Raw genomic sequence first — 20285 nt, 5'->3', positions numbered from 1 at the left:
TTTTTCTTTTGAATTTTGTAAAAAAAAATTCTTTCTCTGAGATTACTTTTGAATGAAATTCTGCCTCTGGATACCTGACAAGGGTCTCACATGGTAAACATATAATGGGGAGCTATAAACTGTAGCGGGGTAGCTGCATTTAAGTCTGTTGCAGGTCATTGCATACCTATTCTCTCCAGGATCAGAGGAGCCTATTATTGTAGGTGCTGTGGAACACAGGCAGGATGGTGCTGTTGCAGTTGTCTTGTTTGGGGGCTTCCTAGAGACACCTAGTTGGCCACTGTGTGAACAGACTGCTGGACTTGATGGGCCTTGGTCTGATCCAGCAGGGCTTTTCTTATGTTCTTAAAATTAAACAGGAGTCCAGTACCACCTTAAACATAAACAAAAAATTTATTCTAGCATAAACTTTTTTTGAATTAGAGTTTATTTCATCAGATGCATCTGATGACGTGAACCCTTACTCATGAATGTTTATAGTGGAATGAGTTTTTGATAATCTTTAAAGATGCCACGAGACTCCTGTTTAATTTTACTGGGGATTATAATATGTCTTTTTTTTTTACCTGTATGTTGATTGAGGTCACTGAATGTCAGTTTTGTTCCTCATTTAATTCCACATTTAAGCAAATGCAACTAACAGTTCATACCACTAGCTTCACTGCCTCTTTCGAGTCAGTTCGGTAGCTCAGGAATGGTCTACTTGCGTGTCAGTGTAGCATCAGAGGAGAGGACTCACAGAGCTCTGCAGATGGTCTTCTGTGAATAGGGTGAATTCCAGAATTGTAGATCAGCTTCCATCTGGGATTTCCAAATTTCTTTGAGTTCCTTTCTTTCTCTGATGTTACGCTGCTCCCACAAATAGACCATACCCATGGATTGTTAAAATGTCCACAGAAGCCCAGTAAGATAAATTACAACTCAGCTCACAGCTGCATGCTCAGAAGGAAATTGGACCCATGTGCCTTAGTTCTGTGCTTTTCGTGTAGATATTGAAATCCCAAAGCACGCACAGAATCTCCCTGCCTGAAAGCCTTGCCCTGTTCATTTAAGAGGCATTAGATCCTGTATGTATTTGACCACACAGATCTGTTGTCTCTGTTCAAATAAGCTGCGCTGCACATGAATTTCATGTGCGCTTCAGAGCCATGTGAAACTGAATTGGCATGCCTTGCTGCCTTCTCCAGACCAGTTCTTTTTTTAATAGTCTATTTACTACCTGCGATTTGGACTGCAAATTCATTATCTTGGTCGATTATACTACACAAAGCTAGTGGTAGCCAATGTTTTGTTTTGCAGGTGAGCCACGGGGCACGTCTAAAGGGGGAGAGGGTATGCAGATTTCTATGTCTCTTGATATAGTTTTGCCTGTATCCTGTGGAGTATGCCAGCAGTACAGTGCAGGAGAGGGGCAGGAATATAAACTGAAGCTACAGAATAATCCCACGTGCCTTTGTGGACCTCTTCAGGAGTGGCTGCGTTCTGCCTTGGGGCACCCACACTGCAAGTTGGCCCCCCGTGTTCTGGGCAAAAAAATGTTTTTTCCACTTAAAAATAAGCTATGAATATCGAATAGGACTATTTTTAAATAAATGGAGCGTATTTATGATCAAATCATGGACACTCGTCTTATTTCTGTTTGTCATTGTGAATGCTGTAATAGTTTTTTTTCCAGAGGCCATTTATGCAGGGTCAATTTTGAAGCTCGCTCAAAGCTCTTTTTTTTAATGCAACTTTTAAAATGCCTATTCACGGTCCCGACGCAAAAGGAGAAATTCCACCACCATCACCACCACTTGCCTGCTCCTTCGTTCCTGTTTGCATAGCCATTAGCAACCGCCGTGTGCATAGCTAATGGGCGGCTGTGGTTTTGCACAGATCCTTGAGGGGATTCTTCCTGGCGGAGCAAACACAAAAGGTCACGTTAAAGGGGCTTTTAAGAAATGCGAAGCAGGTATGTGCCGGCTTCGCAGTCACTTCCTGAATGACGGTTCAGTGTGGGGAAAAAATATGCAGAGCAATTCAGCCTGGAACGCGCTGCTAATTACCAAGCATAAATGGCCAAAGAAATGCATACATCTTAATGCCAAACATACATATAAAAATGCAGGTGTCAATTATTCCTCCCCCCTTTTATCATTATAGGATGTTTCATGTCAGTGTGGTATAGTGGTTAGAGTGTCAGGCTACGATCTGGGAAACTCAGGTTTGAATCTCCACTCTGCCCTGACACCCCACTGGGTGACTTGGGCCGGTCTCTTTCAGCCCACATTACCTCAAAGGGTGGTGGTTGTGGGGGTAAATGTTGTGGGGCAAAAATTATGTAAACCGCTTTGGGTCCTCATCGAGGAGAAAAGCAGAGTATAAAGAGCTGAATAAGGGTCCCCAAAGGATTAAACATGCAAGTAGCCTGGATCAGGGTGGAGCATGGGGTTGAATTCGGCAAGGCAGAGAAAATCTGGAAGATAAAGGGAAAGACCCAGGGCAGAATCTTGTGGGTCAGAAGCACACCCATTCGTGATTATCCAGTCTGGGTTTTGGCAGGGAAGTAGGATTGCCAACAGGCCTGGAGAAAACAGTCCTGTCCCTTTCATAGATGCTTAATGTGTGCAAATAAGCAGCTGAAGCTTTTCATGGCATGGAGGTAAATAGCATCCCCATTAAACCTGTTAAAGGGGCAGGGCATTTTTCTCTCTTCAGGCAGTTGGACACTCCAGCAGGGAGAGACAGCAAGTCCCTTTCCCCTGGCCTATCTGGTTCAGCACCCTCACCTCTCAGACCTGATTTAAAGGCAATACTGGCAGGACCAAAAGAATTTATCTGTTATCTTTGCACATCTCTCATGCTCATGCTGACATGCTCATACTGCATGCTTAGACACTTCTCATATGTAGCACTGCCCCATTTAAACAAGACACTGGCCACGTCCAAAGTCATACAGGTAATAGAATTATTGTTAAATTAGGCTTTAGGCTAGGTCTGTACTCCAGGTGTGGCCTGACCAATGCAGCATACAGCAGGACTATGACATCTTGTGATTTGGATGTAATGATACACCCCAAAACTGCATTAGCCTTTTTTGCTACTGCATCACACTGCTCATATTCAGCTTAGTCCACCCGTACCCCCCAAGATCTTGTTCGCGCACTCTGCTTTGCAGAAGTGTATCCCCCATCCAGTATGCGTGCTTCTCGTTTTTGTTACCCAAATGTAGAATTCTTCACATCCTTGTTGAATTGCATCTTGTTCACATCCGCCCACTTTCCCAGTGTGTTCAGATCTCATTGAATTCTATATCTTCTACGAACGATATGTTCACTACTCCTAATTTGGTGGTATCTGCAAATTTAATCCCTCCACCCCCTCATCCAGATCATTTATAAAAATATTGAAAAGTACTGTGCCCAGAACCAAACCCTGTGGCACTCCGCTGGACACCTCCCTCTAACTGGATAAAATACCATTGACTACTATTTGGGTGCCATTTGCCAACACTTTTCCTATCCACCTAACTATCCTAGAGCCTAACTGTAGTGCTCCAGCTAACCTATCAGAACATCTCAGGGAACCCTGTCAAAAGCTTTACTGAAATCAAGATGAACAACATCAACTGCATTCCCACTATCCAGTTAGCTCAACACCAGATCAAAGACGGAAACGAGGTTGTTCTGGCAGGACCTGTTGGAGACAAATCCATGCTGACTTAGGATCACCAAGTTGTCCTCTGATGCTCACAGACTAATCCCTTCACAATCTGCCTTTGCTTCTTGTCATTCCAAAGGAGTACCAAAGCACCCAACATATTAGGCATGCTCTCTGTTCCTGGAGAGAATAGGGATGCATCATGACTAGTATCCATGGATAGCCCTCTCCTCCATGAACATGTCCACTCCCCTCTTAAAGCCTTCCAAGTTGGCAGCCATCACCACATCCTGGGGCAGGAAGTGTGGGAAGAGAGGGTGTCAGCCAGAAGGAAGGAAGATTCCCAGAGAGTACCAAAGGGATAGCCTGAGAGTGGTACGTAGAAAGGAAGGATGTTCACGGTCCTGACATATCTGTCTCTCTAGAGTCCCCCATTGAAGTCTGAGGCTAAGAGACAGTGCAGAGTCCTTCACTTCCAACACAGCCAGCATGGGTGAGAGCCATTTTAATGTTATGACACCCCTAAGAAATACCACTCCTCCACATGAAGCCTGCTGGGTGACCTTGGGCCAGTCACAGTTCTCTCAGAACTCTCAGCCCATGCGGAGGCAGGCAATGTCAAACCACCTCAGAACATCTCTTACCTTGAAAACCCTACGGGGTCACCATAAGTCAGCTGGGACTTGACGGCACACCCACACACAATGACTTTTTGGCAGTCCTGTTCTCAAGAGGTGGCATCCTATTTAAATACCTCCACTATAAGGAATGGTTCTGTTTTCTGCTGAAGAAGCCATGGAAGGGCTGAAAAACCTGAGCTTAACCATTCCCTCCCCCTTGCAATGTCACTGCACACCTATCTTGACTGTAGGAAGCAAGTGAATAGAGAGAACTTATTCTCGCTTTCCAAAATACTAGACCCTATGAAAATAATGAGTGGCAGACTACACACAATGTGTATGGATCTCACCACCACAGGATATCTAGCTTGAACAGCTTTAAAAGGCGATTAGACAGAGTTATGGATGAAAGATGCATCACAGTTATTAGCCATGATAGCTAAATAGTACTTCATCATTTAGAGGCAGGGCTCCTCTGCCCTCTTTGTCCTGTTTGTGGGCCATCCGGGAGCATCAGGTTGGCTTCTGGGGGGAACAAAATGGTAACAAGATGGACCATTAATTTGATGAAAAAAGGCCACTCTTCAGTTCTTACTAGAATTAAGTTAGATTCCTCGGTACACAGTGGCCAACTGTGCCTTTATAATATCTTGGAGGACTAGACAGGACATGTTGTATTTGTTTTATTTTCCCTCTGAGGTGTTAGGACTGGCAAAACAAGTCTTGGTAGGATGAGGTATAGGGATACCAGAGTAAGGGGAGGAACTGAGGCTATACAAGCGCACTCAAAGGCAAACTCAAGTTCACGGGGCAAGCAGAAACTGGCAGGTTCAAGGAGGCAAAGTTTAGAGTGAGACATAGCCAAGGTGCTCTTGGCAAGAACCTTGGACAGACCTATCAGATCAGTCCCAGTCCCACCGCAGAGTGCAACTTTGCATCCCCAGTATTAAATTGAACCCACTGCCGCTACTGGGCCATCGCTCAGTGGTAGAGCATCTGCTTGGCATGCAGAAGGTCCCAGGTTCAATCCCCGGCATCTCCAGTTAAAGGGACCAGGCAAGTAGGTGATGTGAAAGAGCTCTGCCTGAGGCCCTGGAGAGCCGCTGCTGGTCTGAGTAGACAATACTGACTTTGATGGACCTTGATGGTCTGATTCAGTATAAGGCGGCTTCATGTGTTCAAGATCAATACCAAGCATGTAGAGTAGTGATCCCTTTCGTGGCATTTGTGGGCACCACCAGTGCATTTCCAGGCACCCATCTGCTTCCTACCCAAAGCAAAAAGCCGGTCCTGGTTTTCCACTTCCTCCAACTTCCTGCTTCAGAAAAACCCAGAGGGAATCAGCTCGGAGTCCATAGGGAGCGCCCATTCAGAACAGCAACCTCCATAGGACGATGCTTGGCTTGCAGCTCCCAGCATTCTCTGATGGGCCTCAGTACCCTGCGGGAGCCATTTTGTGTTTGCCTTCTGTGGCAGCCATTTTGGGGCGGCCCCCATTCCCCATTTTTAAAGTGCCCAGAAGGTTCTGTGAGCTTGGGGACTCCTGATATGTACCTATCATCCTAAAGATGCAGGGATAAAATAACATCCCATCTGTCTGCAGTGCCTTTCAGTTTAGCGTCAGAATTTTGGTAAGGCTGCTGCATCAGGTACCTTCAGACCACAGATTCAAGTCCATTAGCACCTTAAAGACGAGAAAGATTTTTGGGGTATAAGCTCTTGAAAGTCACACGAACACATGAAGCTGCCTTATACTGAATCAGACCCTCGGTCCCTCAAAGTCAGTATTGTCCACTCAGACCGGCAGCGGCTCTCCAGGGTCCCAGGCAGAGGTCTTTCACATCACCTACCTGCCTAGTCCCTTTAACTGGAGATGCCAGGAATTGAACCTGGGACCTTCTGCATGCCAAGCAGATGCTCTACCATTGAGCCACAGCCCCTCCCCGAAGTCAAAGCTCCCTTTGTCAGATGGATGTGAGGAAACCCATTAATGGTGCCCATAGATACCATATCTGACAGAGGGAGTTTTGATTCTCGAAAGCTTATACCTCGAAAATCTTGTTGGTCTCTAAGGTGCTACTGGATTTGAATCTAGCTATTGTACTCACTGAAACTGTATTCAGACCATACTAGAGTATATTTTAGCCTATCTCTATGGTCCTACCAGGAGGTTCTTTCCTCTTCATTTCATTTCAAACTCTATCTCATTCCTGGGAGGCTTAGGGCAAGATGCCCAGTGTTAAATGCAGTTTATTTACTTCATTTATACCCTACCTTTTTCCCCAGTGGGAACCCAGAGCGGTTTATATTATTCTCCTTTTCTCCAGTAGCAAGTAGGAGCAGCAGAAGGAAACATATTTTTAATTTTAAAAAAAAGATGATAAGATGGTTGGCTAAAAGCAAAATAGGAGTAATATTCTTTCAGATCCTTTGAAAACAGAGTGCAAGATGAAAACTGGAAATGACAAGGCAGCGAATAGCCTGCCACATCCTAAGGTAGTGTGATGCATCATTAGAAGGAGAGGAGGATACCAGGCCTGACTCACCTTCAATTGGAGAACCAGCCTTTATTGTCAGGCTACCCAAGCAGTAAGCATCTGAATAATTAAATGAAAGTTAAATAATTGCTATGTTGTTAAAAAAAAGTGGAGTAACAAACATACACTTGCAACTTCAATCGCTTCCAAACATTACATGCACTTCTCAGTAGTATTACCCAGCTTATACTTTTTCTGGCTCATAATGTGGCTGTTTTAACATCAACAACGTTCTGAGTTCCTGAAGCTGATCTAAGGACTAATCGTTCTTTTATTTTGGGGGGTTTGCCTTCAGCACGGCTGCCTTCTATGACATTGCGTTATGTGCATTTAAATGTTCTTTGATTTTAACATTTGTTAAGACTTTACATATCAGTGACGTCTAACAAACAGGTTAACATAGGTTGCTTCTGTTTGCTTTAACTGCTGTAGGTGTTTTTACCATTGATCATCTCCAAGGCTTGTTCTATTAAATTTCATCCCATTTATGTTGCTTTAGTACTTAAATATTTTATGTTGCTTTAATACTTAAATATTTTATTACTTAAAGTATTAAAGCTAGGAAACGTTGAGGGCAGCAGGAAAATAGGAAGACCCAACAAGAGATGGATTGACTCAATAAAGGAAACCACAGCCTTCAGTTTGCAAGATCTGAGCAAGGCTGTCAAAGATAGGACATTTTGGAGGACTTTCATTCATAGGGTCGCCATGAGTCGGAAGCAACTTGACGGCACTTAACACACACACAAAGTAATCCTGTTCAGTCTTCCTGATCCGTATCTGTATTGGCAACGCATAACATACTGCTGGAAGAGCTGGTTGTGTTTATCAATCTGCAAGTATTCATATAACCTTGTAGGATTTCTTCTTGCTTTCCTTGCTTTATTTCCACCGGGATGATAGCATAGCACAAAATACATTATTTTGTTATTGTTTTGGTTACCTATATAACTGTAGGAGCCCCGTGGCACAGAGTGGTAAGCTGCAGTACTGCAGTCCAAGCTCTGCTCACGACCTGAGTTTGATCCCCGCAGAAGTCAGTTTTAGGTAGCCTGCTCAAGGTTGACTCAGCCTTCCATCCTTCCGAGGTCGGTAAAATGAGTACCCACTTGCTTGGGGTAAAGGGAAGATGACTGGGGAAGGCACTGGCAAACCACCCCGTAAACAGTCTGCCTAGGAAACGTCGAGATGTGACATCACCCCATGGGTCAAGAATGACCCGGTGCTTGCACAGGGGACCTTTACCTTTATAACTATAGGACCAAGTCACCCATAATGCTGGTACTGGTTGCAGTATTATGCTATCTGCACAAAATTCTGCAATTTTCTGTTCTTGCATGTCCTTGCAGAATACACATAGACTTGATTATTCTGCACTCTTTATTAGGAGTTTATTTATTTAGTTAGATATTTATACCCTTCTTTTTCTCCCATTGGAAACCCAAGGCGGCTTACAATTATTCTCAGCTCCTCCATTTTATCCTCACAACAGCCCTGTGAGGTAGGTGAAAGCCTAAGTATCATACCTATCATAGCTTACAAATTCCTTTGACTGCCTGTAAATTTTATATCATTCATAAAGTTTCCCATTGTTAGTGAAATATTTCTCTCAAAGCTGTGGCAGGCATCTTCAGAGGAGTAACACTGAAGGACAGTGTCTCTGAGACACTGTCCTTCAGTGTTACTCCTCTGAAGATGCCTGCCACAGCTGCTGGCGAAACGTCAGGAAAGAAAATACCAAGACCACGGTTACACAGCCTGGATAACCAAGAACCAATGAACTCTGACCGTGAAAGCCTTCGACAATATTTCTCTCAAAGTTGTGCATCCATCTAACCATACATGTTTTAACTTGTTCTGTTTCTGTGTCAAATTGAAGTAATAGCTTATAAATTCATCCTAATAAATCTTCTTTTTTGCTGAGTTATCACCTTTTCCTCCTTCACTGGAGTTTTGTAACATAAAAGAGTAGTCTCTAGTTTCACTACAAGGCAAAAGCCAAAGGATCCAACCGGCATACTCCACGCACTTCCTTGCCAACACTGGTGTTTCCTTCTTTTCCTGTTCTGCTCATACTTCCTCTTGTTGAATCAGCAGCTACATCCAAAGAGTTTCAGGAGCCACCTGTCAGGTGAGACTGTGCTGTGGTTCAAAGGGAGACTCATAACGCCCCCCCCCCCCCACTGTGCATGCTGAAATTCCCCAAGTAGTATTTTTGGACTCCAGCCATAGGCTGAAAAGTGACCAGAAAACAAGCTCTGCTTTTACTTGTCTGCACTTTTTTGAAATTGTGTTTTTGGCCAGGGTCTAGTTTCGAGAGAGCTTCAAAGGTTGAGCAACACACTATACACTATAACAAAACAATTACGTTTATTGCCAGGTATACACTATAAAATTGTTAAAAACACAGGGCCTGGAATACAGGCTACATATAAAAATATCAGTTGTAAAATTCTTATACACAGTTGATATACACCCAATGCAAGACCAGGCGTGTTTTGGCCTGAACAGGCCTTCCTCAGTGGTCATAAATACAGTAAGTTAAAAAACACACCCGGAAATAAACCTTATGAGATATTTTAATCTAATATTTTGTGTGACTTGCTGTAAACTCTTAACCCATCTCATGGACAGTTGCTTACACAATCTGATACAAAATTAACAATGCTTCCAGATGTGCGTACATCAGCCTGTGATGAATCAAATTGGCCAAAACACTGTTCATGCTGCTTTCCTTCTTCTCTTTTTCTCTTTGCGCAGTACAAATCTCAAGTGAGTGTAGATGGGCACGGTGGCAGCATATCGGTTCCCCTACCTCTTACTGGGTGACAGCCTTGTGATGAAGCAGTATTCGCAGTACTATGAACACTTCTGCAGAGAGCTGGAGCCGTGGCATCATTAAGTTCCAGTTAAAAGGAACTTGGAAGTCTTGCTTGGAAAAATAAAATGGTCTAAGGTAATAACCATCGTTGCTAGCAGAAGAAAAGCAGAAATATAAACAGAGGAGCATCTGGGGGTGGGGCCACAGCTCAATGGTAGAGCATCTGCTTGGCATGCGGAAGGTCCTAAATCTCAATCCTTGGTATCTCCACTTTAAAAGATCAGGGAGTCGGTGATGTGAAAGTACTCAGCTTGGAGACTGGAGAGCAGCTGCCAGTCCTTAGACCTCTTTAAAACCAGTTCATGTGAGCTGTTCCTGTTATGTTACTAGATGTACATTGTTTTGAGGCAACCTGCAATATAAATAGCTCTTCCTTCCACCCATCGCCATGGAAAAAGAACTGATGTTTGAAAGGGCCCATCTTCCCAGGTCACCAGCAGGATCAGCACTTAGATGCCCTTCCCTCCCTTCCTCATACCAGAGAGGCCAGGCCCTGGTAGGGAGGAAACCAGATTGCCCGCTGGGATAGAGGCTTTCACTCTGGCCCCCTTCTCTGGTCAGAATAAGGGAAGCAGGACATTGCTGGCCTTGTGCTTTGGGTTTTTCATTTGCTTGAAAGCCTTGTCTGAGTTCTGTGGCTGGAGCCTGCATGGGGCAGGGGACAGCTGGAAAGTTGTCACTGGAAACCATTGCGGAGCTCGCTTGTCTTTGTGTGTGTGTGTGTGTTTTGCTGTAAGTCACAGCTGACTTCTGGCAACCCTGACTTACGGGGTTTTCACGTTCAGTGGTTTGCCACTGCCTGCCTCTGCGTCAGGACCCTTGACATCCTTGGTGGTCTCCCATCCAGATTTTAACCAGGGAGGACCCTGCTTAGCTTCTGAGTTCTGATGATATACACCTCCTTTTACACCCTTGATTTAGGAACCTTCTAGTCCAGTGGTTCCCAACCTTTTTTTGATGAGGGACCACTAGGACTTTTTTGTTCGGTGCAGGGACCCCAAGGTTCAAAATAAAAATTCCGGGAATTTGAAAATAAACTTTAATCATAACTGTTAGTTAAACATTAAACTTAGAATTATATTTGAATATATATATTTTATAATAGAGAACTTTTAATTGAAAATATTAATTTATTATGGGTTTATAACTTTGTTTCGCGGACCTTAATTTAGTTCTCGCAGACCCCTGGGGGTCCATGGACCCCTGGTTGGGAACCAGTGCTCTAGTCCATTGTGCAAAGTTCTGTGCAATTCTTACTGCCAAGGCCCATTTGATGAGCCTCCTGGCTGGGAGAGGGCAGGAATCTTTCCACACTGAGTGCTTTATTTATTTATGTACAAAATTGTTATCCCACCTTCCTGCCCTTACAAGGACCACCAAGACTCTTTATTGACACTGAACGATGGTCCACACTGACTTACATAACCTTTTTTAATATGGGGAATGCTTTATTTATCACTTTCCCATTTATAAAAATACCGTGTGAGAAGGGTTGGTAGGTGTTTTTCAGACAAAGGGATATGTGTGCAGTGCTGAGATTCACCCCTTGGCTTACCCAGTTCTTTTTCAAGAAAGGGTGTGGCTCTGTTTAGGTCTACACTACTAGTAGTCTCATAATACCTACTACGACATGAAAGTGGATTGCAACCAGTATGTTTTTTTTAAAATTTTTGAACTGAGCATTGACTTCCAGAACGCACAATACTAAAATTAAGAGAGTGTGGGTTCCATAGCCAAAATAACACTCCATGTTATACATTTAAGAACACTAGAATAAACAGCCCCGTGGTGCCGAGTGAGAAGCTGCAGTACTGCAGTCCAAGCTCTGCTCACGACCTGAGTTCAATCCCAACGGGAGTGGGTTTCTGGTATCCGGCTCAAGGTTGACTCCACCTTCCATCCTTCCAAGGTCGGTAAAACGAGTACCCAGCTTGCTGGGGGTAAAGGGAAGATGACTGGGGAAGGCGCTGGCAAACCACCCCGTAAACAAAGTCTGCCTAGTAAACATTGGGATGTGACGTCACCCCATGGGTCAGGAATGACCCAGTGCTTGCACAGGGGACTACCTTTAGAATAAACTGTGTGAATTAATGCTGTTGTTTTGCACCTAATATGTACATTCTTAAATACTGTTGATTTTTAAACCCCCATAACTAGGCACAAAAGAGGGAACTAAGCATATGTGAATTAAGGGTTTATTGTTGAGTTACTTACTCTGCTTTCATTATTTGGGACTCTCTAGCTTATTGAAGGCAGCAGGAAAAGAGATGGATGAGATGGAGTGACTCTATAAAGGAAGCTATGGCACTCAGTTTGCAAGACCTGAGCAAGGCTGTTAACGATAGGATGTTTCGGAGGACGTTGATTCATAGGGTCGCCATGAGTCGGAATTGACTTGACGGCACTTGACACACACACAGAGCTTATTTAGCAAATGATGTGGTCAGGTCATGTCAACTAACTGTTTACAGGGCTTAGAAGGCTGTAACTCCGTTTAGGACTGCACTGTCAATGACCAAGATTGCATCTAGATGGAATACTGCTGCATAATCCCATGTAACAGAAGTAGGTGGTTTCTAAACCACCAACAGTATCAATGGTGACATTGGTTTAAAAACGGATTAATAGAAAGACAGAGGCATTAAAATTTATTCCAGCTCCAGAAGTTCTAATCTAGATAAATCACTGAAAACTTGGAACTAGCTAAGTATAAATACACCCATAAATTTTGCATATTTTACAACTGCTAAAATGTTTTTTCCTTATATGAGCAAGGATGTGTCTCTTTGTGACCTTAATGCAACCACAGCCCTTGGCACATAAATAGGTAATGACAGCATGGGTGAGAGAAGACAATAACAGCTCTGTGTTCTGAGTAACCAGAACTGTGTGAGAGATGTCGGACTCGTCCATACACTTCCCTGAGGTTTGGAGGGCAAAAAAATGAAGCTAGCTTTCCAAAAATGATATGAAACCCCCCTCCTTAATTGTCCCAAGATGCTACTGATCACTCTGGGGGCTGCTGAAGCCTTTGAAAATACTGGGTGAAGTATGAAAAGGCTGAAAATAAGTATCTCAGGATCTTGTGATGTACAGACTTGCACAGTCGCATTGCAACATCCAGTAGCTGCACACAGCGTTCCTTCATGTGCTGAAAGATCTGACTGTCCCCTTGCTCTGAACACAGTCACACCACAAGGGGGAACAGCTTGATCCACAAAATAGTCAGCTATACCTTGATTCTTTGCTTCTTTCCCATTTCTCAGGAAAACAACAGGAAGGTCAGGAAAATCGCTAAGGAAGCTCAGGCAGCAGCAAGAGTATTACTGCAGCCTCACCGGTTTTATTGCTACTATTTCAGTCTTCCAGGTTAGTCTAACTTCTTTACTTTCTCCCACATTTGGAGGTGGTTTGCCATTGCCTGCCTCCTCGTCACATCCCTGGTAGTCCTTGGTGGTCTCCCACCCAAATACTAACCAGGGCCGACCCTGCTTAGCTTCTGAGATCAGGCTAGCCTGAGGCTATCCAGGTCTCTTCCATAGATCCTGACTAGTCCAATATCTAACAATATCCGAGGGCTGAACAGTCTGGCAAATCTTGGTTCCTTGTAGTTGGATCTCAGACTATCACTTGCTAATGGTCATTAAAAACAAAACAAAAAAATACAAAAAAAAAGTCCCTCTGGGCCAACAATCCTGTTTCAACAATGCCTGACTAAAGGTCCCAGCAAACCACAACCAGAGGAAATGGCCTTCCTTTATTGTTGCCCCCTCTCATTGGTATTGTGGTACGATGATTCTGAATATGGAAGTTCTTCTTAGCCATCATGGCTAATCGCCTTTGACAGACCTTTCCTCCATTAATTAATTCCCCCTCTAAAGCTTTTTAATCTGTTAGCCACCGCCACATCTTGTGGCAGAAGATCCCACAGTTGTGTAGATTTTATTCTGTATATGACAAAGCCCTGCACAACTGGGGAAGCCTACATAGTGTTGATGCAGTTTGACTGCCTTTCCCCTGTATTAACAGCAGGCTGGAAGGAAGGAGAGGTACCACACTGTTAGTATTCCTTAATATACAGAGAACAGCATCATGTGTTTAAAACAAAGTGTAAAGAAAACCAGCATATCAGGGAGAGGAGTCCAGCTTCCCTGACACGGTATATTTCTCTGTGCGGGAAGTCTGTTTTTTAAATGGGAGAAACCCCCCCTCCAAATTACCAGGGTATAGAATTTTTAGAACATCTAAACAAAATCAACTGAAGAGCTCTGAATACGTAGCTTTGAATACAACTCATTATCCTTGATAATCAATACCCTTGGCATCAGTTTGACATCAGACTGGACACAAATCCAGAATGCTTGCAAGAAAGCCACGACCTCTTACATTTGAGCAAGTGTGTGAGAACACAAGCAACATTCGTGCTTCCAATGTGAGCATGTGTCACAGGGCATTGTTAGAGTGCGCTGAAAACAGTGCTTAAAAACATAATCAGAAAGCTTGTGCATGTTAATCCACTTGGGGTGCAGCAGGTGTTATAAAGAAAGCCCGGTAAGGATTATTTGTTACATCATTACCACGATGGCTAGAGTGAAGGGGAGCAGTCTTGCTGTTTTGAAGATCCCAATGCCGTTTCAGTTCCTTTAAACACGATTTACATGTTTTAGAAATATGCCGAACGCCAAGCCAGCAAACCTGAAATACGGGATGGGATGGAATTTGTGCCTCAGCCGGATGACAGGACTTCAATCTGCGACTGGTACAGGAGAAGGCCTTCTAGGGACGAGCTATAAGTCACTCTGCCAGATGGGAATCGAGCGTTGTCTGTTGCAAGAGTGATGAAAGGCATCCGGTGGCATTCAAGCTGTGAAAGCTGAGACATTATTTAGACACCTTTCTCTCACTCTTTTTCACCCTCCATGTTGCCACATAGAATCATAGAGTTGGAAGGGACCCCCAGGGTCATCTAGTCCCACCCCCTGCACAATGCAGGAAATTCACAACTACCTCCCCCACATAACCCCAGTGACCCCTACTCCATGCCCAGAAGATGGCCAAGATGCCCTCCCTCTCATCATCTGCTTTATATGTGCCTTTATAAACTGGAACTGGGAATTTGGAACTGTGTTCTTCTTCACACCATGTCGTTATTTTTTTCTCTCCCATGCATACAGGAGCCATGTTCTGAGTTCTGTTTTTATTGTACAGCTTGGGTGACCGCAGTCCGTTGTAATGATATTTAGCAGGCGTCCAGTTAGAGTGCTTCACATACCATTTATCTCAAAGGCCTTTACAAACAGTCCTTCATTTTTGGTCAGAATAATTATTCGCCACGTGGAGGTGAGTTCATGGCGGAGATGCATTTTGAATCAGGGACTTAAGCAGCACAGATTCTTTGCCGTAACAACATTTCTTGCCATATGTGTGTTGAATTCATTGTAACTGCCCACAGACATATACTTACGTCTTTGTTGTTTGAATATAAAGCAGGGGATTTGGAGGGAATATAAAGCAGGGAATTTGGATATATATATAGAGAGAGAGAGAGACTAAAGCCTCCCACACTTTCCTTTCCCAGAGCAGAGTGAGATGAAAGCCCCCTTCACCTGTGTAATTTTTAAATGTTAAAAAACTGTCCTGAGATAGGCTATAGCCTATTAATCTAATAACATAGAGCAACTAGTTTCTTAGCTCCATCTTTGTTTTTTTCTTTTCTGAATTTATGGTTATCGAAATAATTGCCATATTTTCCAGGCCATTCAGAATGAACCTGTATTCTATTTGTGTTTGACATTAGGCTCCATAAATGTTCTGTAGACAGGTGAAATTACAGTCTGATTATCTGTCGACGGGTTTAATGTTGTTATGAACACAAGCAGCATCTTGATTTCAAAACATGCGCCTACCTATGTATAAAAAGTTGCCTGACAGGATCTTTAAATTAGGTCACTATGCAAAGCACTGGATTATCTTTTGAAGTTGCAGGGTAATTAGACTCTTTTCTTCCCATGAACAGGAAATGAAAGTTCATACAAATTTGCCAAAACTTCTATGAAGCTCGGTCATGGAATTGAAGTACATCATCCATAGGATTAACTGTTTGTTCTTGGGGCAAAGTAATTCTCTTCTACCAAAGAAGCTTTCTGGAGGCATTCACTTGACCAACTAATTGCTCATTTGGTAATCTTTTTAAATGGCCCAAATTGACCCAAAGACTCCTAAACGGAGACAATTTTTGTTCTAGTTGTGTTTTTTTAGTCACACTGGAAAAGATGAGTTAAGAAATATTTAGTTTAAGCTTTTTCTGAGAAGAGTCTCTCCATACATGACTGAGTAAAACCAGAATCAGAATCAGATAACCTTTATTGGCATAATAAAATTGATGGTCACGTCAGAGATAAACAGATAATACATATCTAGATTAAAATTGAGTTTGAATCTTAACCTTAACAACCTCTGCCAAAAACTCCACTACCTTCACCGTAACATCAGTTGTAATGTCGTTCAGCAAGAATTGGCAAGTGGATGTTCTATAAGGGGTCATCCATTTGCTGATTAAGGGTAATATGAATTTTTTACAGGGTTCTTCATGTAAACGACAATCTAAAATAATGTGATGTAGGGCGTCTGGCTGGTCCATTCCGCATGGACATACCCTCTTGTTAAAGGGAGTCTTAGTAAATCTCCCGTATAAAACCTTAGATGGAAAGGAATTGAGTCAAGCTAGCATAAATGCTCTCCATTGAAGAGGTTCCTCAAATGTACTAAAATATTGCTGCATCCTTCCGGGTAATATTGACAAACCCGTTTTAAGTGGGGAACATACTGGCGGAGTGAGCGGGCATATTTTCTGCTATTCATGATCTAAGAGTCGTTGTTTGATTATATAAAAAGCTGCTTTTTCCTCTAGCATTAATAATTCATCCAGGTTAATTCCAATTTGATTAAGTTTGGCTAAAATTGCCGAGAACCAGCTGGCCCTGTATGGATCCTTCAGAAGATGGAACATTAGATCTTTCAAGTTGGCTCTAAAATGGATTTTAATCCAGTATTTAAAAGTCAATATCCAGGCTTTCGTCTCTATTAAATTGTGGCCAATTTCGAGAGAGATGGTTGAATTTGAGACACATTTTGGGATTATAAAAAATTTATAATAAGATTATAAAATCTTATAAAATTTGCCTGAAGGCTCTCCACATTGCTGTTAAAGACCCTTATCCAAATTGGAATACCATAGAGTATTTGGCTACATGTTTTGAGGTCGAAAATTTTAATAGCTGTGGTAACGTTCTGATTGCCCTTGGAGAAAAAGAAGTGTTTTAATTGTGCTGTTGAATGTGAGTAAAACCAAGTTTGCCATTCATATGTTAAAAGTATTTGGTATGAACCTGATCCCAGTTCAGTTGGCCAATCAAGGATAATTTCACTTTCCTGTACATCAAACCCAAATGTATGTTTTAAAAATTGGGTGACATTGATGGATACAAACACAAATTTGTGAATAATTTGGATTTAGGGGATGCCTAAAGCTCAAAATCCAATTAGTGGTACAGCCGTCTTTAGGAATGCAGAAACCATATAGTCAGTAGTTTCATATCCTGTGGAACGTTTGACTGGGGCTTGAAAGAGAATGGCACAATCCAGCTAAAGTTTAGAAAACTTTAAACACTGAAATCAGCAAATCTGGCTGTTGCTGCTTACTTGATTTAATTTTATGGTTTCTAATTACTCTAATCAAAACCTTTGGGTTCCCCAAAATAAATTGTTCAAGAGAATGTGTTTTAGGTGCCTTTTTTTTAAAAAAAGGACAATGTACGATATAAGTAATAGAGCCCCTCCCTCTGATTTTACAATTAAGCCTGCAAAATTTGTGGCACACAAAATTGAACACAGCCCATTAGGGATACATTCGGTCCCACCAGGTGTTCCAACAACCCTTCCAGGTAAGCAGCAAAACCAGGAAGCTAATCAAGTCCTTGCTGGGCCACCAGGTAGAATCCATGAGCTGCATTCAGGGTGGGGAGGGACAAGCTGTGTGGGCCTCATCTAGAAAGACACAGACGAGGAGGTGTATGAGAAGACAGCAGAGGAAGAGACACTTTTATCCTCACTTAGTAGCCTGTGTATGTGATTCATGTTTTTATTCATATAAAAAGCACTTTTAAGCTAGTGTAAACACTTCTCCTAGTTCTCATGGAAGCTGGTTTCAGAGTGACTCAAGACCAAGAACGCAGCAGGATTACCTGGACTGATTTGTTCCAGCTGGGTGAAAACATATCCCAGGCTGAAGCTGCTGTAGCAGTGCCAGCTTTGCACATGGAGCATTTATAGAAAGCGTAACCCGAACTCTGATCTTTAGTGTTGATTTCCATCTGATTTTCATTTAAAGTGCTGGGAACACTATTTTAATCTTGCAACCTCTGCCCCAGCAAGACTGTGCTGGGATCTTTCATTGCCAAGGGCTATACATAAGATCAAACTGGAGCTTCAGAGGGGTAGGCTGGCTCACAGCTCTGTAGCTGCTGTTCCCTGTTCAGGAGTAGGTGTACCTGGATGTTTTGTTGCCTGTGAGTTAACCTCAGCAAGAGAAAACTAGCAGCTGCTTTATCTTGCAATTAATTACATTGATCCCATAGTTTAAAACCATATATCCTCTCTCAATCAGGCTCCCTAGGAACACCTGCCATTGTTCTGCTGCTGCTTCTCAGGATTTAAGATGAAATAGCAACTGGTTTGATAATAGACGTGCCGTGCAATCCTAAGTATGTTTACTCAGAAACGAGTCCAACAGCATTCACTGTGACTTATTCCCAAGGAAATTAGAACAGCATTGCAGTCTTTTGCAACCAACAGTTGAAAAAGAGCACCTAAAGGGTCCTTTTTCAGTAGCCAGTTTTAACTCTCCGCTAAAGGGTCCCTGCAAGCAGCACTCCATCTTAAACAAACCGCCAACGCGTTCGGGCTCTTCTTGCCAGCCCCTCGCCTCTAAATAAGATTAGCTGATCCGCGTGAAGCTGACTTGCCTTGAAATCGTGATAGAAAGACTGTTGTGAGCGCAAGCTACCGTCCCACCCTTGCCATGATGCCCGAAGCCAGTTTGTTACTGTTTGCTTTTACCCCCACAAACTCGCTTCCTCTTCGACTAAATGGAAAATGTCTGAGATACCAGACAAGAATGACTGGATAAATAAAATGTTTGAACTAGCAGAAATGGCTAAACTTACTGCTTTAGTAACTCGAAAAGACAATGAAGAATATGTGAGAGAATGGGAGGCATGGATAACATACTGTGGAAATGAATTAAATATGGGAAATGTTAAAGGCTACGATTTCATCTAATTCAATTGATCAATGCTGAAAGGATGAAGCGTTCAATAATTAAAGTATATAGGATGATAATATGTAGTTCATAGAAATGATATAATGAATTATAATGAGTGAGAAAACGAATACAGAGGGGATTATATAGATCACTGGTTCCCAACCGGGGGTCCGCAGACCCCCAGGGATCCGTGAGAACTAAATTAAGGTCCGCGAAACAAAGTTATAAACCCATAATAAATTAATATTTTCAATTAAAAGTTCTCTATAATAAAAATATATATTCAACTATTATTCTAAGTTTAATGTTTAACTAACAGTTATGATTAAAGTTTATTTTCAAATTCTCAGAATTTTTATTTTGAACCTTGGGGTCCCTGCACCGAACAAAAAAGTCCTAGTGGTCCCTGGTCAAAAAAAGGTTGGGAACCACTGAGATAGATATTAACTTGATAGAGGAGGGGAGAGGGGAAGTCAGAAAAGCCAACACTGATTAGGCTGATTAGTCTGACATTGTTTTATTTTATGTAACTCTGAAGATGATAATATTGAAATTGAATGGGACTTCATAAGAAAATAAAAAAAAATCTTAAAAAAAACCCACACACACACACAAACTCGCTTCCTCTTCGTCACTCCCCTCCGTGTTTCTTTTCCAAATCCCTTTTCTTTCTGGCTGGCTCCCAGGCCTTAGCCGGGCCCAGGTGCCATGGGGTTACTATGGCAACCGGAAACAAACAGCCAGTAAAAAACGACTTCCTTCAGGTGGAGCTAACGGTAACAACAACCTGGGGCAGGGGGAGAGTCTGTTAAGTTGGATCGCAAAGGGAAGGAGATATTAGATACCCCCTTTAGCTCAAGTTCCCTTCGAAGGGAAGCATAAAGACTTCCCTCCCTCCCAGACAGAAGGGAGGCGGTTGCCTATTTATTTATTTTCCAGGCATGCTAGGATGGGAGGAGGGAGAGCTGCCTGCTGATTTCTGCAAAAGACATCTTATTTCACTCTCTGCATTTCTCCAGCCAGGACAGTAGTACTGAAAGCGCCTACGCATCCATGGGGTGGGGTTGGGAAACGCAGAACGACACAGGCAAAACATAAATGCAGCGGACGAGTCTTGATTTCAGTTCTTGAATTGGGTAACAGCGTGAAGTGGTGGTGAAGAGCGGTAGTCTGGAGTAGCGGACTCTAATCTGGAGTAGCGGACTCTAATCTGGAGTAGTGGACTCTAATCTGGAGAACCGGGTTTGCTTCCCCGCTCCTCCGCATGAGCGGCGGTTGCTAAT

At 42.8% G+C, this 20285-nt stretch overlaps 1 protein-coding gene across 1 annotated transcript; it reads left to right on the top strand.

Moving 5' to 3' along the window:
• The first annotated feature begins 9278 nt into the window (after positions 1 to 9278).
• On the top strand, positions 9279 to 14473 carry POGLUT3 (protein O-glucosyltransferase 3). The gene is given in 6 exon segments (XM_056858880.1): positions 9279 to 9335; positions 9560 to 9583; positions 9585 to 9755; positions 12947 to 13049; positions 13713 to 13729; positions 14348 to 14473. Coding segments are annotated over 6 exon segments (498 nt in total).
• Positions 14474 to 20285: the final 5812 nt, after the last annotated feature.

This window comes from Euleptes europaea, chromosome 12 (assembly GCF_029931775.1).
Source record: "Euleptes europaea isolate rEulEur1 chromosome 12, rEulEur1.hap1, whole genome shotgun sequence".
Lineage (NCBI taxonomy): Eukaryota > Metazoa > Chordata > Lepidosauria > Squamata > Sphaerodactylidae > Euleptes > Euleptes europaea.
Note: the sequence above shows the minus strand (reverse complement) of the source record. Positions and strands in the feature narration are given on the sequence as shown.